This window comes from Colletes gigas, unplaced genomic scaffold (genome assembly GCF_013123115.1).
Source record: "Colletes gigas isolate AHSC1104 unplaced genomic scaffold, ASM1312311v1 Colletes_gigas_Sc00062, whole genome shotgun sequence".
Lineage (NCBI taxonomy): Eukaryota > Metazoa > Arthropoda > Insecta > Hymenoptera > Colletidae > Colletes > Colletes gigas.
The window spans coordinates 77538-93990 of record NW_025106691.1 but is presented as its reverse complement, the minus strand read 5'-3'; the positions used below and the strand labels follow the sequence as shown (position 1 = coordinate 93990).

The 16453-nt window shown below is 34.4% G+C and overlaps 2 protein-coding genes across 4 annotated transcripts in view; one reads left to right on the top strand and one right to left on the bottom strand.

Moving 5' to 3' along the window:
- LOC122403581 (zinc transporter 1) overlaps window positions 1-14476 on the bottom strand; it is a 376987-nt gene extending 362511 nt beyond the window's left edge. For all 3 annotated transcript variants that reach the window (XM_043407179.1, XM_043407180.1, XM_043407181.1), the window contains exon 1: window positions 14188-14476. The gene's annotated coding sequence lies outside the window, so the exon portion shown is untranslated. The remainder of the gene's footprint in view (window positions 1-14187) is intronic.
- LOC122403584 lies at window positions 649-1683 on the top strand. The gene has a single exon (XM_043407183.1). The coding sequence runs from the start codon at window positions 770-772 to the stop codon at window positions 1670-1672; it is 903 nt and encodes a 300-aa protein (XP_043263118.1). The 5' UTR covers window positions 649-769; the 3' UTR covers window positions 1673-1683.
- Window positions 14477-16453: the final 1977 nt, after the last annotated feature.

Below are 16453 nucleotides of genomic sequence, written 5' to 3'. Positions count from 1 at the left end.
TTAAGGACACATTCTTATCCTAATTTACCTAAAACAGCCAAAACATTTCTCGGTACAACATCCATCAATTATACCATCGAAAGCTTTAATGGCATCGATGATGAGTTTGTGTATTTTGGGATAAGTAAAGTTCTTGAAAAATGTGTAAATCCAGAGATCCATAAAAGTAACGATATACCATTGATGTTTAACATTGATGGTTTACCATTATTTAAATCCAGCAGAAAACAGTTTTGGCCAATCTTGTGTAAAATTTTTCATCATCCTGATGTTTACCAACCCTTTCCTGTGGCCATATATTGCGGAAATACAAAGCCAACCAATCTTGAACGATATTTGGAGCAATTTATAAATGAAATTAACGATCTGAAACGTACTGGTATCGCGATAGATAATAGAGCATTTACTATATCCATCAAAGCTTTTATATGTGACAGACCGGCACGTTCGGTTGTGAAATGTATTAAAGGTCACGCAGGATACTGGGCCCGTGAGAGATGTACGATACGTGGCAAAAGATACGAAAACCGGATAATTTATCCATTGGTAAATACTGAAAAAAGAACTGATTTGTCATTTAGAAATCAAACTAATACACAACATCATTTGGGAATATCTCCTTTACTTCGCTTATATCCGAACATTGATTTGATCAACCAATTTGTATTAGACTTCATGCACTTGCTGTATTTGGGAATTATGAAAAAAACTATTACACTATTGGATAGATGGAAATGTGAAAAAGGTGAAGCTAACTGGTCCTGCTAAGATGCAATTATCAAATTTACTACAAAAAATAAAAGTACCTGCTGAATTTCAACGAACGACTAGATCACTAACAGAGTTTCATAAATTCAAAGCCACTGAATACCGATTTTTGTTGTTATATGCAGGACCTGTTGTCTTTAAAAAAAATTTACGAACTGACGTCTATAGACATTTATTACTCTTTCATACTGGTAGCAGAATATTATCGTCTAAAGAATTAGCCGTGGATAAATGCGAATCAGCTAGATTGTATTTGAAGAAATTTGTGACGAAAGCGCCATTTATATATAACAAAGAATTTGTGGTTGGAATTGTCCATAATCTAATCCATCTTGCAGATGATGTTGAAAATATGAACTGTTCTCTGTCTAATATTTCTAGTTTTCCATTTGAAAACACTCTAGGAAGAATGAAACGACTTATTCACAATGGAAATAAGCCTCTCTCCCAATTATGCCGTCGATGGAATGAAATCTCTCATAGTTGGAATGAAAAAGCGGATATTCCACCTACAATCCAAATTACTAGACAATTAATATCAAAAGAATTAGAGAGGAAAATACCAATTAAAAGAGTTCAGTATAAAGAGGCGCTTTTATCCACTACATTTCCGAACAATACAGTTTTATTGAATAGTAATGAAATCGTACAAGTGTGTAGTATGTGGATATCCCCAAACGATGACGTAAATTATATCGAAATTACAGGAAAGATATTAAGGAAAAGAAAGGCACTTTATTCGTATCCTTGTAATTCTCACCATCTCCAAATGTGGAATGTCAGCGGTAGAATTACGGATAATATAATATTTAAAATTACCGATATTAAAAAAAAAATGGTCCTATTTGATTTCAGCGATAGTGTTGGAGAAAAAATTTTAGTAATGCCTCTACTTCATATGTGAAGTACGTGCTAAGCGACCCGATCGACGCACCGGCAACCCCGGAGACATACAGGGTGTCACACATTAGCGGGGACACCCTGTATTATTGCGTCACGGCATCGTGAGCTTCGGCCGGGTTTTGTTTTGTTTCCAACGTAAACAAACTGAACTAAGCGGCTGTTCGTTCTTCGCTCTCATTTATATTAATTGTGCGTCGTCGAGATGAGTGAGGAGTCATCAAAAGATACAACTAAAAGGAAGATTACAGGACATGGAAAGAAAGACGAAAACAATTCATCCAGTAAAGGCGGGAAGCGACAAAAAGTTACACCACCAATTTCGGATAATTTCGAAGATGACAGTAATGATGAGTCATCAATTATCGATACAAATGAAAGGAAAATTACGGCACATGGGAAGAAAGGCAAAAACAATTCAACCAGTGAAGGCGGGAAGAGACAGAAAATTATTACACCACCAATTTCGGAAAGCTCAGAGAGTGATCCTGACTGCAATTTTAAAATGGGCGAATTACCAGTAACTGAAAAAATGCCTTTGGTAACAACTCAACCTCAACAATCATCGTGTTCGTCATGTACCGCATTGCAGGACCAAATGAAAAATTCATTGAAAGGCAATTATGATAAACTGTTAGATAAATCGAAATGATTGAAAGCAACAAATTTCTCGTCCGTTCAACAATACTTTTACGTAATTTTTACAACCATAAAATTTATTGTAGATTTAAACTGCACCGGAGAGAAGCAATATCAAATGTTATTAACACGAATGAGCCAACTGGGTAGCCAAGTGGTTGAGCTCAAACTGGCGATCCAGCAATTAGAAAAAACAACAGTAGTGAACTGTGATGTAAATTCTGATTTTGAACAGAATTGGAAATTATTGCTTATTATAAAAACTGCTTAGTATAAAAACAGATCTAGATTTTCGCCAAAAATTGGTAAACTTTTATATTAAATTGTTCTATTTTTCCGTCTTTATATATTTATCTATTACGTATGTAAAACAAGAATTATAATTCCATCATAACATTTTTTGCAGGCACAAAAATTCATAAATCTTTTCAACAAACGAGCAACAATCGCCCGAAATGCGGGCGAGATACTGAGATTCTGCTTGACACGAGATCTTGCCTTGAAAGGGTATAGCCGAATAAGGGGGTCAAATGTGCCCCCAAACCGAATGGAACGAGCCACGGGTCATTCGATAGCAAAAAAAAAATAACCCCTGTGTGCAAATTTTTAACTTGAAATCTCGACCGTGGGGGTAGTAATGGGGTGAAAACGAAAATCATGTTTTTGAATTATTTCTCTTGACCTATTGAGTAAAAAAATGTAAAAAAATTCAGAGACATTTCGGGTACCGGGGCACATATTTTGAGAGATTTTCAGATTTTTTGATTGAAGAACCAGGTAGTGAAAAATAAAAAACAGCAAAAAATGCCGAAAAATGCCGATTACGTATTGAAGGAGGCCCGGAACTACTTTTATACTTTTACAGTAAACAGGTATTACTATTACTATTATTCTCAATTTTTTTCAGATTTTTCATTTTGGTGCGCCGCAGTGAAAAAAAATAAAAACCGAGTTTTTCCTCGTTTTCTGCGTATTAGAGTAACTTACACGTTGAATTTTTATGCATCCTTCAATATATAAGTGTTTTGTAGACTGTTTAATGTTTCTACACTAAGCAGAATTACATAACAATTGAAACAAATAAAATAAAGCCAACCATTGGGTGTATATATCCTAAAAAATCAACGATATTTTCAACGGCGTCGATGGCGCAGCGTTAGAGTGTCCGACTGCTGAACCGCTGGAAGTTTTTTTACCGTAGGTTCGAGTCTCTCTTCTGGACTTAGTATTTTTTTTTCTTCATTATTTTTTTTTTCAAATTCTAACTATATAACAATGCTTTATATTTATTTATAAATGTTCTGATAGCATTTTACAAATATTTTAACCTGAAATATGTATAAATATAGTCTTGGAGTGTTTTTTGCGTTTTTATTTTTTTTGTCAACCACGATTATTGTTTAACATCTCTTACACTGAAATTAATGTGAAATGTTAGTTTTCAAATCTCTTACCTTTGACTATTGTGAATGGATCGGAGCAGAAGATTGTATATTGGCTTACTATTACTTCTTCTCGCCCTTCGATCAAGCAGATCTTTCCTTCTCGTTCTCTTTCTTTGATAAATATGAATGTTTGCTGCGGCTTTAGTATCTAACGTAGACATGTAAGGGCCATTCCACGCCAAATCTATTAACCCACTCTCTGCCAATGATACTTTTTTCTAATAAACCCATTTTTAAGTACCAGTTTGATCGTTTCATGCTTATTTTTGAATGAAGTATCATTGCTCGATGGAAACCACGGGGAAAAATGATTAATTGTCCTACCTGCGTTACGAAGGAAATAAAGGTTCGTTGGGTGAGGGCCCAGACCGTTCAGGTCAATGGGTGATTGTCGCGTTCGGGTTTCACAATGTATTTTTTAATTACTCAGTTCAAGCTACTGTATGCGATGGGATTTATACATAATTACTTGGCATGGTCCGTAGAGGTTGGTCCTACAAGTGTTTTCCATTATCTTTAAAACCAGCAGTAAGGAAAGGATAATAACCCTTACATGTCTACGTTAGATACTAAAGCCGCAGCAAACATTCATATTTATCAAAGAAAGAGAACGAGAAGGAAAGATCTGCTTGATCGAAGGGCGAGAAGAAGTAATAGTAAGCCAATATACAATCTTCTGCTCCGATCCATTCACAATAGTCAAAGGTAAGAGATTTGAAAACTAACATTTCACATTAATTTCAGTGTAAGAGATGTTTAAACAATAATCGTGGTTGACAAAAAAAATAAAAACGCAAAAAACACTCCAAGACTATATTTATACATATTTCAGGTTAAAATATTTGTAAAATGCTATCAGAACATTTATAAATAAATATAAAGCATTGTTATATAGTTAGAATTTGAAAAAAAAAATAATGAAGAAAAAAAAATAATAAGTCCAGAAGAGAGACTCGAACCTACGGTAAAAAAACTTCCAGCGGTTCAGCAGTCGGACACTCTAACGCTGCGCCATCGACGCCGTTGAAAATATCGTTGATTTTCTAGGATATATGCGCTCAACGGTTGGCTTTATTTTATTTGTTTCAATTGTTATGTAATTCTGCTTAGTGTAGAAACATTAAACAGTCTACAAAACACTTATATATTGAAGGATGCATAAAAATTCAACGTGTAAGTTACTCTAATACGCAGAAAATGAGGAAAAACTCGGTTTTTATTTTTTTTCACTGCGGCGCACCAAAATGAAAAATCTGAAAAAAATTGAGAGTAATAGTAATAGTAATACCTGTTTACTGTAAAAGTATAAAAGTAGTTCCGGGCCTCCTTCAATACGTAATCGGCATTTTTCGGCATTTTTTGCTGTTTTTTATTTTTCACTACCTGGTTCTTCAATCAAAAAATCTGAAAATCTCCCAAAGTATGTGCCCCGGTACCCGAAATGTCTCTGAATTTTTTTACATTTTTTTACTCAATAGGTCAAGAGAAATAATTCAAAAACATGATTTTCGTTTTCACCCCATTACTACCCCCACGGTCGAGATTTCAAGTTAAAAATTTGCACACAGGGGTTATTTTTTTTTTTGCTATCGAATGACCCGTGGCTCGTTCCATTCGGTTTGGGGGCACATTTGACCCCCTTATTCGGCTATACCCTTTAACCCCGTGAAACCATCCGAAGGAAAATTATTCATTTTCGTGAATACAAATCTTTATAATGTTGTCAAAGGTATTTTTCTATTTACCATTTATAAGATTTGTATTAATTGAATTATGAAAAAATCTAATCAAATTATTCTTTTATTCCAGCATCGCTGCTATCAACTTTTTCGTCAACTGAAAATGCTTTGAGCGAAAGCAATTTCAGAAAAGTTTTGTCAACGGTTTTACATCATTCTAGAGATTGGGAAGGAGGGCGAGTTAAACGCCAGAAAAAATCCGAGAGACGCACGAAGATACACCCTTACCTCAAGATTGATGTTCATTTTCACACTATATTCGAACTTTCAATGTCATTCCCTTCTGGGTCATTCCATGCCAAATCGACCACATTTTTCCCTCGATGTCTGGGATTTTGTTCAAACCAGAATTATATACAGGGTGTTCGGCTACCTCTAACAAAAATTTTAATGAGCGATAGTAGAGGCCAAAATAAGACGAAAATCAAGAATACTAATTTGTTGATGGAAGCTTCGTTAAAAAGTTATTAACAATTAAATTCAAAAATTTCAAATCGTTCTGGAAAAATTATTTTCGGTTGCGGGGGTCAACTACAATCATTTTTGGTGAGTACACATACCTCCGAAATCCTATCTACTTTCGAGAAAAAAAATCGAGTAGGTGCTGAAATTTTTCGGCGAAAAAAAATTTTTCAAATCGTTCTAAAAAAATTATTTTCGGTTGCGGGGATCAATTACAATCATTTTTTATCATTACACATAACTCCGAAATCGTACGCACTTTCGAGAAAAAAATTCCTTACTGAAAATCCAATTAGGTGCCTAAATTTTTCAACGGAGAAAAAAAATTGCAAATCGTTGTGGAAAAATTATTTTCGGTTGCGGGGGTCAATTGCAATCAGTTTTTGTCATTAGACATAACCACGAAATCCTGCCCACTTTCGAGAAAAAAAATAGAGAAGGTGTGAAATTATTCGAGAAAATTAAACAATTGCAAATCGTTGTGGAAAAATTATTTTCGGTTGTAGGGTTCAATTACAGTCATTTTTGGTGAATAGACATACCCCCGAAATCTTGCGCATTTTCGAGAAAAAAATTCAGTAAGGGCGGCACTTTAAACGTTAATAACTTTTTAACGAAGCTTCCATCAACAAATTGGTATTCTTGATTTTTGTCTTATTTTGGCCTCTACTATCGCTCATTAAAATTGTTGCTAGAGGTGGCCGAACACCCTGTATATGTTGTAGCCCTCGTGAAAGTATGCTAGGATTAAAGTAATCATTTTCTCGATTTGGAATTTGTTTAAAGAATACGGACTCTGAAATTTTACGATAAGCATAATTTCACGAGGGCCAGAACATGTATATACATATATGTATATACATATGTTCATGGAAAATTTGTTATAAAAAAGAAAGAAGAATATACCATGAAAAATTCCATCCTTTTAAATTTTAAGATTATAAAATAAAAAGGTATTGTTTATAAAAAATAATCCACGAAGGAGGAGGCAGTTACATAATAGATAATACGCGATAATAAAAAATATTGGAGCAACAAAAAACAAAAATATTTAACAAAAATATTGGTAATTATTTAGAAAAGGTCGGGTCTCACCGATTTCGATGATTTTTGAATATGTTGTAGAAATCAACATTTTCAACAACTTTTTCCTATACATATAACCGCCGCTCGGCCTTAGTTTCCGAGATTTTTCATCAAAAAGATCGCTGTTACTACAATGAATTCTATCTACAGGGTGTCCCGTAAATAGTGTAAGAACCGGAAATGGGGGGGTAGGTGAGACGATTCTAAACAACAATTTCCATTGCAAAAATGTCGGATGGGGCTTCGTTTTTGAATTATTAACGAAAAACACTGACCAATCACGGCGCTCGCCTTCCGCGCGCTCAGGGCCGTCCGACCTCGGAGAGCCACCGCGCCGGGTAGGTAGCAAGATGCACGTTGAAGATACATCGAGGAACGAATACAAATAATTAAAAATACTGCCACTGCAATTGTTACCGAATTCGTTAATAACTACGTAATTAGTACGTAAATTACTAAATCGAATTTATTAATTATTTGTATTTGCTGTTTCCGAGAAAGAAGGAATAAAATCTCGGAATTTTAGGGAAATTAACCCTTCGCAACCGAGTGACGCTTCTCGGCAGAGTGTTTTAAAATTAAAATAAAAATTATTATCAGAAAATTAAAAGAAATACGGTAAGAACCATTTGTAACCGTTTGTTATTAAAAACTGTACTGAAAAAGCAGACTGGATTTCTGCGTACCGAAACATTCCTCGAATGCAAAGGGTTAATAGAGAAATAATTGAAATTCGACTTACCCATTTCATCTGCAAATTGACCTACTGCGCTGACAATAGGGCCCGGCCAATGCACCGCTGTCGGTCACAGCAAGGTCAAAAGACCCCAACGAAAATCAGCTGATGGGACGGCCCGATCGCTGTACCTGCTTCTCACCCCGAAAAAACTTCACAGCACGGTCACTAACACTTTTCACTTTCACATACCGATGTGTTCCGTTGCACCCTTCTTCGATTGTTGCTCCTTCCTGGGTTGATAACGGTGCCTGGATGTTGCTCCCTCCTGAATTGTTACTCCTTCCTGAATGGTAGTTGCTCCCTGAATGTGCTCTCCTGGATTGTTGCTTCTTCGAACCTTGCTCCCTTCAGGATTGTTGTTCCTTTTCGCTGGGATAATGGGCGCGATACGTGCGGGCGGCTTTCTTCGCGTTCCCCTTGGAGTCCGCGAAAACGAAGAACGAACGATAATCCTCTGCGTTTACGCGTTCCATCGCGTGCGTCCGCTTCTGTTCAGAAACGCGTAGGTTCTGTGAAAAATTTTGACTGACAAATTGCATTTCCCTCCCCGAAAAAGTTCCAGGTAAGGCAACCCATTGTCGCGCGATTCGGAGTTACCTGCGATCGACGAACGTGCAGACCATGTTTGCCGCAAATGTTTGCTGCTAAACCGTACGGTCGGCTTTTCTAATACAATTTTTAAGATTCACCGTGAATATTTTTCCATGGAAAATTTGTTATAAAAAAGAAAGAAGAATATACCATGAAAAATTAAATAAAATAAAAAGGTTTTGTTTATAAAAAATAATCCACGAAGAAGGAGTCAATTACATAATAGATAATATGCGATAATAAATAATATTGGAGCAACAAAAAACAAAAATATTTAAAAAGAATATTAAATAATATTTTTTCTAGTTCTTATTTCTCAAATGAAAATTCCAAGAAGATATATTTTTTAATATTTGTGTTAAATATTTTTGTTGTACAATTAAATATGTTATCCATGAAAAAATATTCACGGTGAATCTTAAAAATTCTATTAGAAGAGCCGACCGTACGGTTTAGCAGCAAACATTTACGGCAAACATGGTCTGCACGTTCGCCGATCGCAGGTAACTCCGAATCGCGCGACAATGGGTTGCCTTACCTGGAACTTTTTCGGGGAGGGAAATGCAATTTGTCAGTCAAAATTTTTCACAGAACCTACGCGTTTCTGAACAGAAACGGACGCATGCGATGGAACACGTAAACGCAGAGGATTATCGTTCGTTCTTCGTTTTCGCGGACTCCGAGGGGAACGCGAAGAAAGCCGCCCGCACGTATCGCGCCCATTATCCCAGCGAAAAGGAACAACAATCCTGAAGGGAGCAAGGTTCGAAGAAGCAACAATCCAGGAAGGAGCAACAATTCAGGGAGCAACTACCATTCAGGAAGGAGTAACAATTCAGGAGGGAGCAACATCCAGGCACCGTTATCAACCCAGGAAGGAGCAACAATCGAAGTAGGATGCAACGGAACACATCGGTATGTGAAAGTGAAAAGTGTTAGTGACCGTGCGTGAAGTTTTTTCGGGGTGAGAAGCAGGTACAGCGATCGGGCCGTCCCATCAGCTGATTTTCGTTGGGGTTTTTGACCTTGCTGTGACCGACAGCGGTGCATTGGCCGGGCTCTATTGTCAGCGCAGTAGGTCAATTTGCAGATAAATGGGTAAGTCGAATTTCAATTATTTCTCTATTAACCCTTTGCATTCGAGGAATGTTTCGGTACGCAGAAATCCAGTCTGCTTTTTCAGTACAGTTTTTAATAACAAACGGTTACAAATGGTTCTTACCGTATTTATTTTAATTTTCTGATAATAATTTTTATTTTAATTTTAAAACACTCTGCCGAGAAGCGTCACTCGGTTGCGAAGGGTCAATTTCCTAAAAATACCGAGATTTTGTTCCTTCTTTCTCGGAAACAGCAAATACAAATAATTAATAAATTCGATTTAGTAATTTACGTACTAATTACGTAGTAATTAACGAATTAGGTAACAGTTGTAGTGGTAGTATTTTTAATTATTTGTATTCGTTCCTCGATGTATCTTCAACGCGCATCTTGCTACCTACCCGGCGCGGTGGCTCTCCGAGGTCGGGCGGCCCTGAGCGCGCGGAAGGCGACCGCCGTGATTGGTCAGTGTTTTTCGTTAATAATTCAAAAACGAAGCTCCATCAGACATTTTTGCTAAGGAAATTGTTGTTCAGAATCGTCTCAGCTACCCCATTTCCGGTTCTTACACTATTTACGGGACACCCTGTATACATAGACGCAGAATGAATGCGATAGCATCAACAATTTTTATAAACCTCTCGGAAACTGAAATCGAACAGCAATTATTGTTTAGGTAAAAGTTATTTTTTGTAAAAAAAAAAAAAAAAACCAAGACACGTTCCTTTTTCACCCAACCCCTTTTATATTTTTATTCAATGCTGAAGTATAGCCTTTTTTAAAAACACCATCAGAAATAAACAGATTTAGGACAAAGTCACTAAAGTAAATATTTACCACCGTATTTAACAAGATTGAAAAATATTGTTCTCTCTCCTATCTAATAAATTTAACAAAATCAAATCGTACAAACTTGTTAATATCTATTTATAAAAGATTACTCCTCTAATTCCAAATTAATTATATACAAAAATTTACACAATTAGCAAAGATATATCGATTAAACACATATTTCTGAATATTATTACATACAATTAAGTTTTGTATTATGAAAAGAAACTCTGCAACAACTTATCCGATGATACAATATAAACGTATTATGTTCGATATATGTAATATAAAGTTATATATATTATAAATTTATATTAAATAAATCAAATTATTTTTTATAAATTTATTATTTCTGTAAAAAGTAGTTACAACAAATATTTAGTACGTATACTGTCTATATTATTACTACCTAATATTTTTTTCGCAATTAATAAATGTACAACAAAAATAAAAAAAATATTTCACTGCTTTCTGCACAAAATGTTATAATTTGAAGCATGTTTAAGAACTCAAATAGATTTTATAAACATGAAAATAAAATCAGTTTTGTTATATAAAAAGCTATAAATTTTTGTTCACGTGTTGTATGAAAGTAACTGTTTGAATGATATAGAAAATATGTATATATAACACAAAAATGATAAAGAGCACACACAATAATCAATGAAATAGTCATTTTAACTTTCATAATGTTGTATTTAGTACTATTAATACTAATGGGGTTATACATGGTGCACTGTAGCCTGTGAAAACCATTTCAGCAATTAGTTTCGTCATTACAGCACTAGGTATTAGGTTATCGTAATATGTCATGTGTGAAAATGGAATTCCATTAACTTAGAATCAGAAAGATTGTGTATTTAATAAATGGCAAATATGCACCTAATATATGGGCTTGCTCAATATCATTTGCAAGGTTGCATTTAGATGTAAGGAGGTCATTTTAAACACCAATTGCAAAGGTAAACACATATAGCATATCAAAAAAGAAACTTGCTACAATTCAAAAATAAAGTTAAATAGGATATATATTTAAACTGACTTCATCTACAAAATCCATTGCTGAGGTAGTATATTTAATACAATTGTAACTTTAGATGAAACATAAAAATCATACATTTTTAGTTATTTGTGTTACATTTTTATTACTTTGATCAATGTAATATGAAGTACAGATACATATTATTACATACTAAAATAAAAGAAAATTATAAACATTCTGTGTAACAATATTATTATAAAAGTACTCCAACTTCGTATAATATTCAACATTTTTCTAACATATTCCTCGACTTAACTTGACAGTTACTTTCATAAGATAGAAAATACCTAGAATGGTATATATAAAAATCTTATATTTATTTTTACATGCACATGCATAATTTATTTCATAAATGATGAAACATCATTATTTTATATTTTTATGTATAGACTAACATAAAACATATACATCTATTTCCAAATGCTTGTGTATAATATTGTTTAGAATGTAAAGTCCTTAAATTTAACTCAGCCCCTACCTTTCTTTAAAGAACTTTTTATCCGAAAGTATGAACTTTCATTTTGTTTACAAAAATAATGTCTATAAAATAATTTATATTTTCTTTTTATCAAAATAATTTAATAGATATCTCCTAACAATCTTGTTACTTCAATATAAATATTAAATGAAGTTGTCTTGAATTTGTTATCATTTTTGGAATTGATTAAAAATATTTCAAATTTTTCTCTAAACCTTTCACCTTGCTTATTTATTTTAATTTGTAGATGCAATGTTTTATTTTACAACTTTGATTCTTTGACAACGAATTCACAATTTTTAATACTATATTTATCTTATCTTTGACATTATGTTTATTCAATGTAATGTATGTACAGGATGTGACACATAACTGTTGCCACAATTTTTTGTACACTTTCAATGGTATAATAAAAAATTGTTTCAGACAAAAGTTGATCAGTTTTGGATTAGTTACAAACTACAATATAAAAAATCAAAGCTAACTTCATTTCTTCAAATGATATTATTACATATTTTTTCTTCATATTATTGTAACTCGTGTCAAGACGAATTCAATGATTTAATATACCATAACATTTGGATGACAGTGACATCAAATATATAAATTTAATCAACAAAACATTTGCTTCAATATTTGTAATGACAACAGTGTAAATGAAAGTGTGTGAACAAATTATGTTGATAGTTTTCCCATGACTTATCTTATGTGTTCAGAGGACATTTGCCGCACCAAGTTAATTCTACTAAGATGGCCCTAATATTCAGTTTTTTGTTCTTATTAAAATATTAAACATGTATTCTTATAATAAAAAAGTTGATATGTTGCCCATACTCTAAATGTGACAAGAATGCATGCATAGGTGCAATTATATGTATACTATAGTACAAAATATCTGAAGAGACATCACCCATGCCCAAATTTGTTTTATAAAATTAGAATGTGTTTAAGAAAGCATAGAATATTTGAAACAAAGAAATAATCCAAATCCAATTACGTATGATGACAATGTTATTATAGCATTAGCACATTCGAGCACTTATTATAAATTAACTTAAGTAAGATAACTTTCGATGTTAATGTTTTTGTTGATTAAAGTTAAAATCTGAAGTTAAGATCATGGTATATGAACAAAAATATGCAATGCCATTTAAAGAAGGTAACCTTGAATTTTTATAGTAAAAAGAATTTTTTGTTTTAATTTTTTATATTGTTACAGTTTGTAGCTGATCCAAAACTAATCAACTTTTGTTTGAAACGTTTAAAATGGTTCCAAAAATAATTGTTTCAAACCTTTGTACATCAGTTCTGAATTTAAACAGTTACGAGAATTGAAAAAGTGTCATAACTGTTATAAATATATTAGTTCTAGTCTATACTGATGTTAGCTGTAGTTCTTCAGAACAAACATTATAGTTATTTTTTGGTTCTGTGTATGTATGACACATTGTATATGGGACACGTACTAATGCATCTTTTGCATTTCGTAATTTATGTCCTTTGTCGAAAGTCCAACAGCAACAACAAAAATCTTAAATTTAATTACAATATACCTATTGTAGAAAACTGAACTATAATTGAAATAGAACAAAAAAATAACAGTTATAAAACTGACATAATATCGGTTCTGGAAAACCATAGCTGATAAGCCAAAGCCAATATATCCATAACAATTATAACATTTTTTCAGTTCTCATAATTGTTTCAAGAACTAAAACTAATATTATAACTGTTTTCAACCCCTGATTGAAAATGTCTGAAAAATCATACCAATAGTTACATGCCACACCCTGTATATTTTGAAGAGTTTGTTTATTAATCCATTTTGTTAATAAGTATGAATATAATTTTTAAAAAGAATGTTTATAAGACCCAAACAATACATAATTGAACGAAATAACATGACAAATTTGATTTAGTCATTACTTAAACATTAACAAGAAACGTTATAATTGTTTAACATATAGTTAATGTTTAATATACTTTGCATTTTACATAATAAAAAATGTATACTATAAAAAATAAAATAAAGAACGAAATATAATGTTAACAAATATTCTTTCTTGCAATATATAGAACTTAACTTCATTGAAAAACACTAATTTATTAATTTCTTTTAAGAATAACTAATTTTTAAACCTGTAATATATGTTTTTGATACAAAAAGTTTCCAAATCCATTTGTATTTTTGCACATAAAATTGTTTATAGAAAGCAAGTTTATATAAATTCAAGAAGTAAAATTATAGAAATGACGTTAAACAAGTTAAACAAAGAAAAAGTCTAAAATTAATTTACGATACCTACGTTTTCGTCATACTGTATCAAATTTACTAAATTACTAGAAACATAATCACATGTACTTACGTTTATAACCAAATATTATAATTCTTCGTACAATATATCAAAATTGTATCAAGTGGCACCAATATAAATTGTTTATGGACATGTTACACAGTGCTAATGTGTATCCACAAGTAGGAATAATAATAAAAGATGACATTAGACTCTTTCCCAACACTTCGAAACATAAGTGTTTTAATTCATCGCTGAAGAACCACGTGGGAAAATAAAATGCACTCCAATCGCACAGTTAATTCACACAACTTGATAGAAACCTTACACGCAGTGATGCCAGGCGAGAAGAACTTCTGGGAATTTCTCCTCCGATTGGAAGTAGGAGTGGGGGAATGGTATATAGTAGTTAGTACCGTTCGGCAACGCGACGTGAGGTGGCGTGGCGTAGCGTGCGATAGGGAACTTAAGCAGTTGACTGTTGTGGTCGCCGCCTGGCGCCGTGTAGCAGAAGCTCTGGGGGGCGCGAGGTTTAAATCAGATTACACGAATGTAATAGGAAAGGGAGACAAAGTGGAGTCCGCGCCAATTCTAAGGTTTAAAAGTGGTTAGGGATCGTAGCAAGTTGGACGCGCTGGACCTCGTGCGGTCATCGAAGTGCAGCTGGCCGGCAGAGCAATTTTGTTGCGCGTCCGGCGGCGTATTTCCGAAACTTCGTAGGGAATTCGACGGGGAACGCTACCCGTGGAGTGCTAAGGCACTCTGCTCCTTGGACGCGGGAGTTTCAAACGGAGATCGCTAGATAAGGAAAATAATAAATGGATACAACGATTTGAACACACGTAAATAGAACTTTAATTATAACTTAATAAAGGAATATAAAACAAAACAACCAAGATTTCGCAGGAATCTTGTAACCCTTTCGTACACTTCCGCTCTCGTAATTCAAGATGATTCTCTCTTTGCCGATTCAACTCTATTAACTAACTCAAATAATACAAGTACGATCTCGCTTATGTTACAATGCTACGTCCGTTCACTTTCGATCTCCGGATTCAAGTGAGTCGCTCTGCCGGCCGGTCGAGGCCCAGCCCACACGTAGGCCCCTCCAGATCGTCCTTTCCTTTATTCGGGCCGGGCGCAAAACTCTCGCACGCGCGTTCCTCGGCACACCCCCGATCCCTCGAGAACGGTCCTCTGCGGCACGTGGCTGTTATCGGCTTTCCCACGCAGCCCGTTTCCGGCTATCGATAGCGCACGGCCCAAGTTCCAGGAATTACACACTTAGGAGAAGGGATCAAAGGGGAGCTCACGACGATCCAAACATCCGTCTCCAATAAATTATTGGCTAATCTATGACCCGAAGTGAAGTCATTAAAAGAATCTCTAACCACTTTTAAACCTTAGAATTGGCGCGGACTCCACTTTGTCTCCCTTTCCTATTACATTCGTGTAATCTGATTTAAACCTCGCGCCCCCCAGAGCTTCTGCTACACGGCGCCAGGCGGCGACCGCAACAGTTACGCTATCACGTGAACGTAGGTCAGAGATGCCAGAAAAGCACCGCCGGGTGCACACGCACACATGCCAGATACGCGTACGTGAGCTCGTGGAGTTTCGGAAAGTCGACAAAGGCAAACTGACGCATGCCCTCTTTCTCGATTCTCCGAAGCTGCCCGAAGTAATTTCGGATCGCCTCGTGGGAGTCGAGAGAGCAAGGCTCACATTTGCCTTCGCGCTCTAAACAACTGAAATCCGACCTCCCGTCAACGGCATACGATTTGGATTCTCGAGCCGAGATTCTCGACTGCCCAGGCATTTTTACTTTCCGACCTATGTAGCCGTACATAAGCAAAGTACCCATAATGAAAAAAAAATTTTGTAAAATTTATTTTACGGAAATACACGTTTTAAGACCTCCTGATCATATTTTAATTATTGAAAAAAAAGAAATTTTTTTTTATTCCCATGTATGAGCACACATATGTATATTATTAATACGATTTTTGAAAATCAAAATACTTTAAGATTGAAAATTAATAAATTAAAATGAGATTCCACTCTTTACCAGTATTGAGCACGCTGTGGTATTTTTCAATAAGAAGAGTACTTACTTTTATAACAAACAAAACAGTAGAATTAATAATTGCAGAAATTAATTAATAATGATTTTCCTCGATTGTTTTGAGATAACCGTATCAATTTGTTATGACGAACTAAATAGAACTAACTAGAAACAAAGGAAAAGTGATCCCGTTTGCCAGTTTAATACAAAGTATGGGTTGTATCTTAAATTTTAAAAGGACATAGTCGAATATTTTTAAAGGTACAAAACATA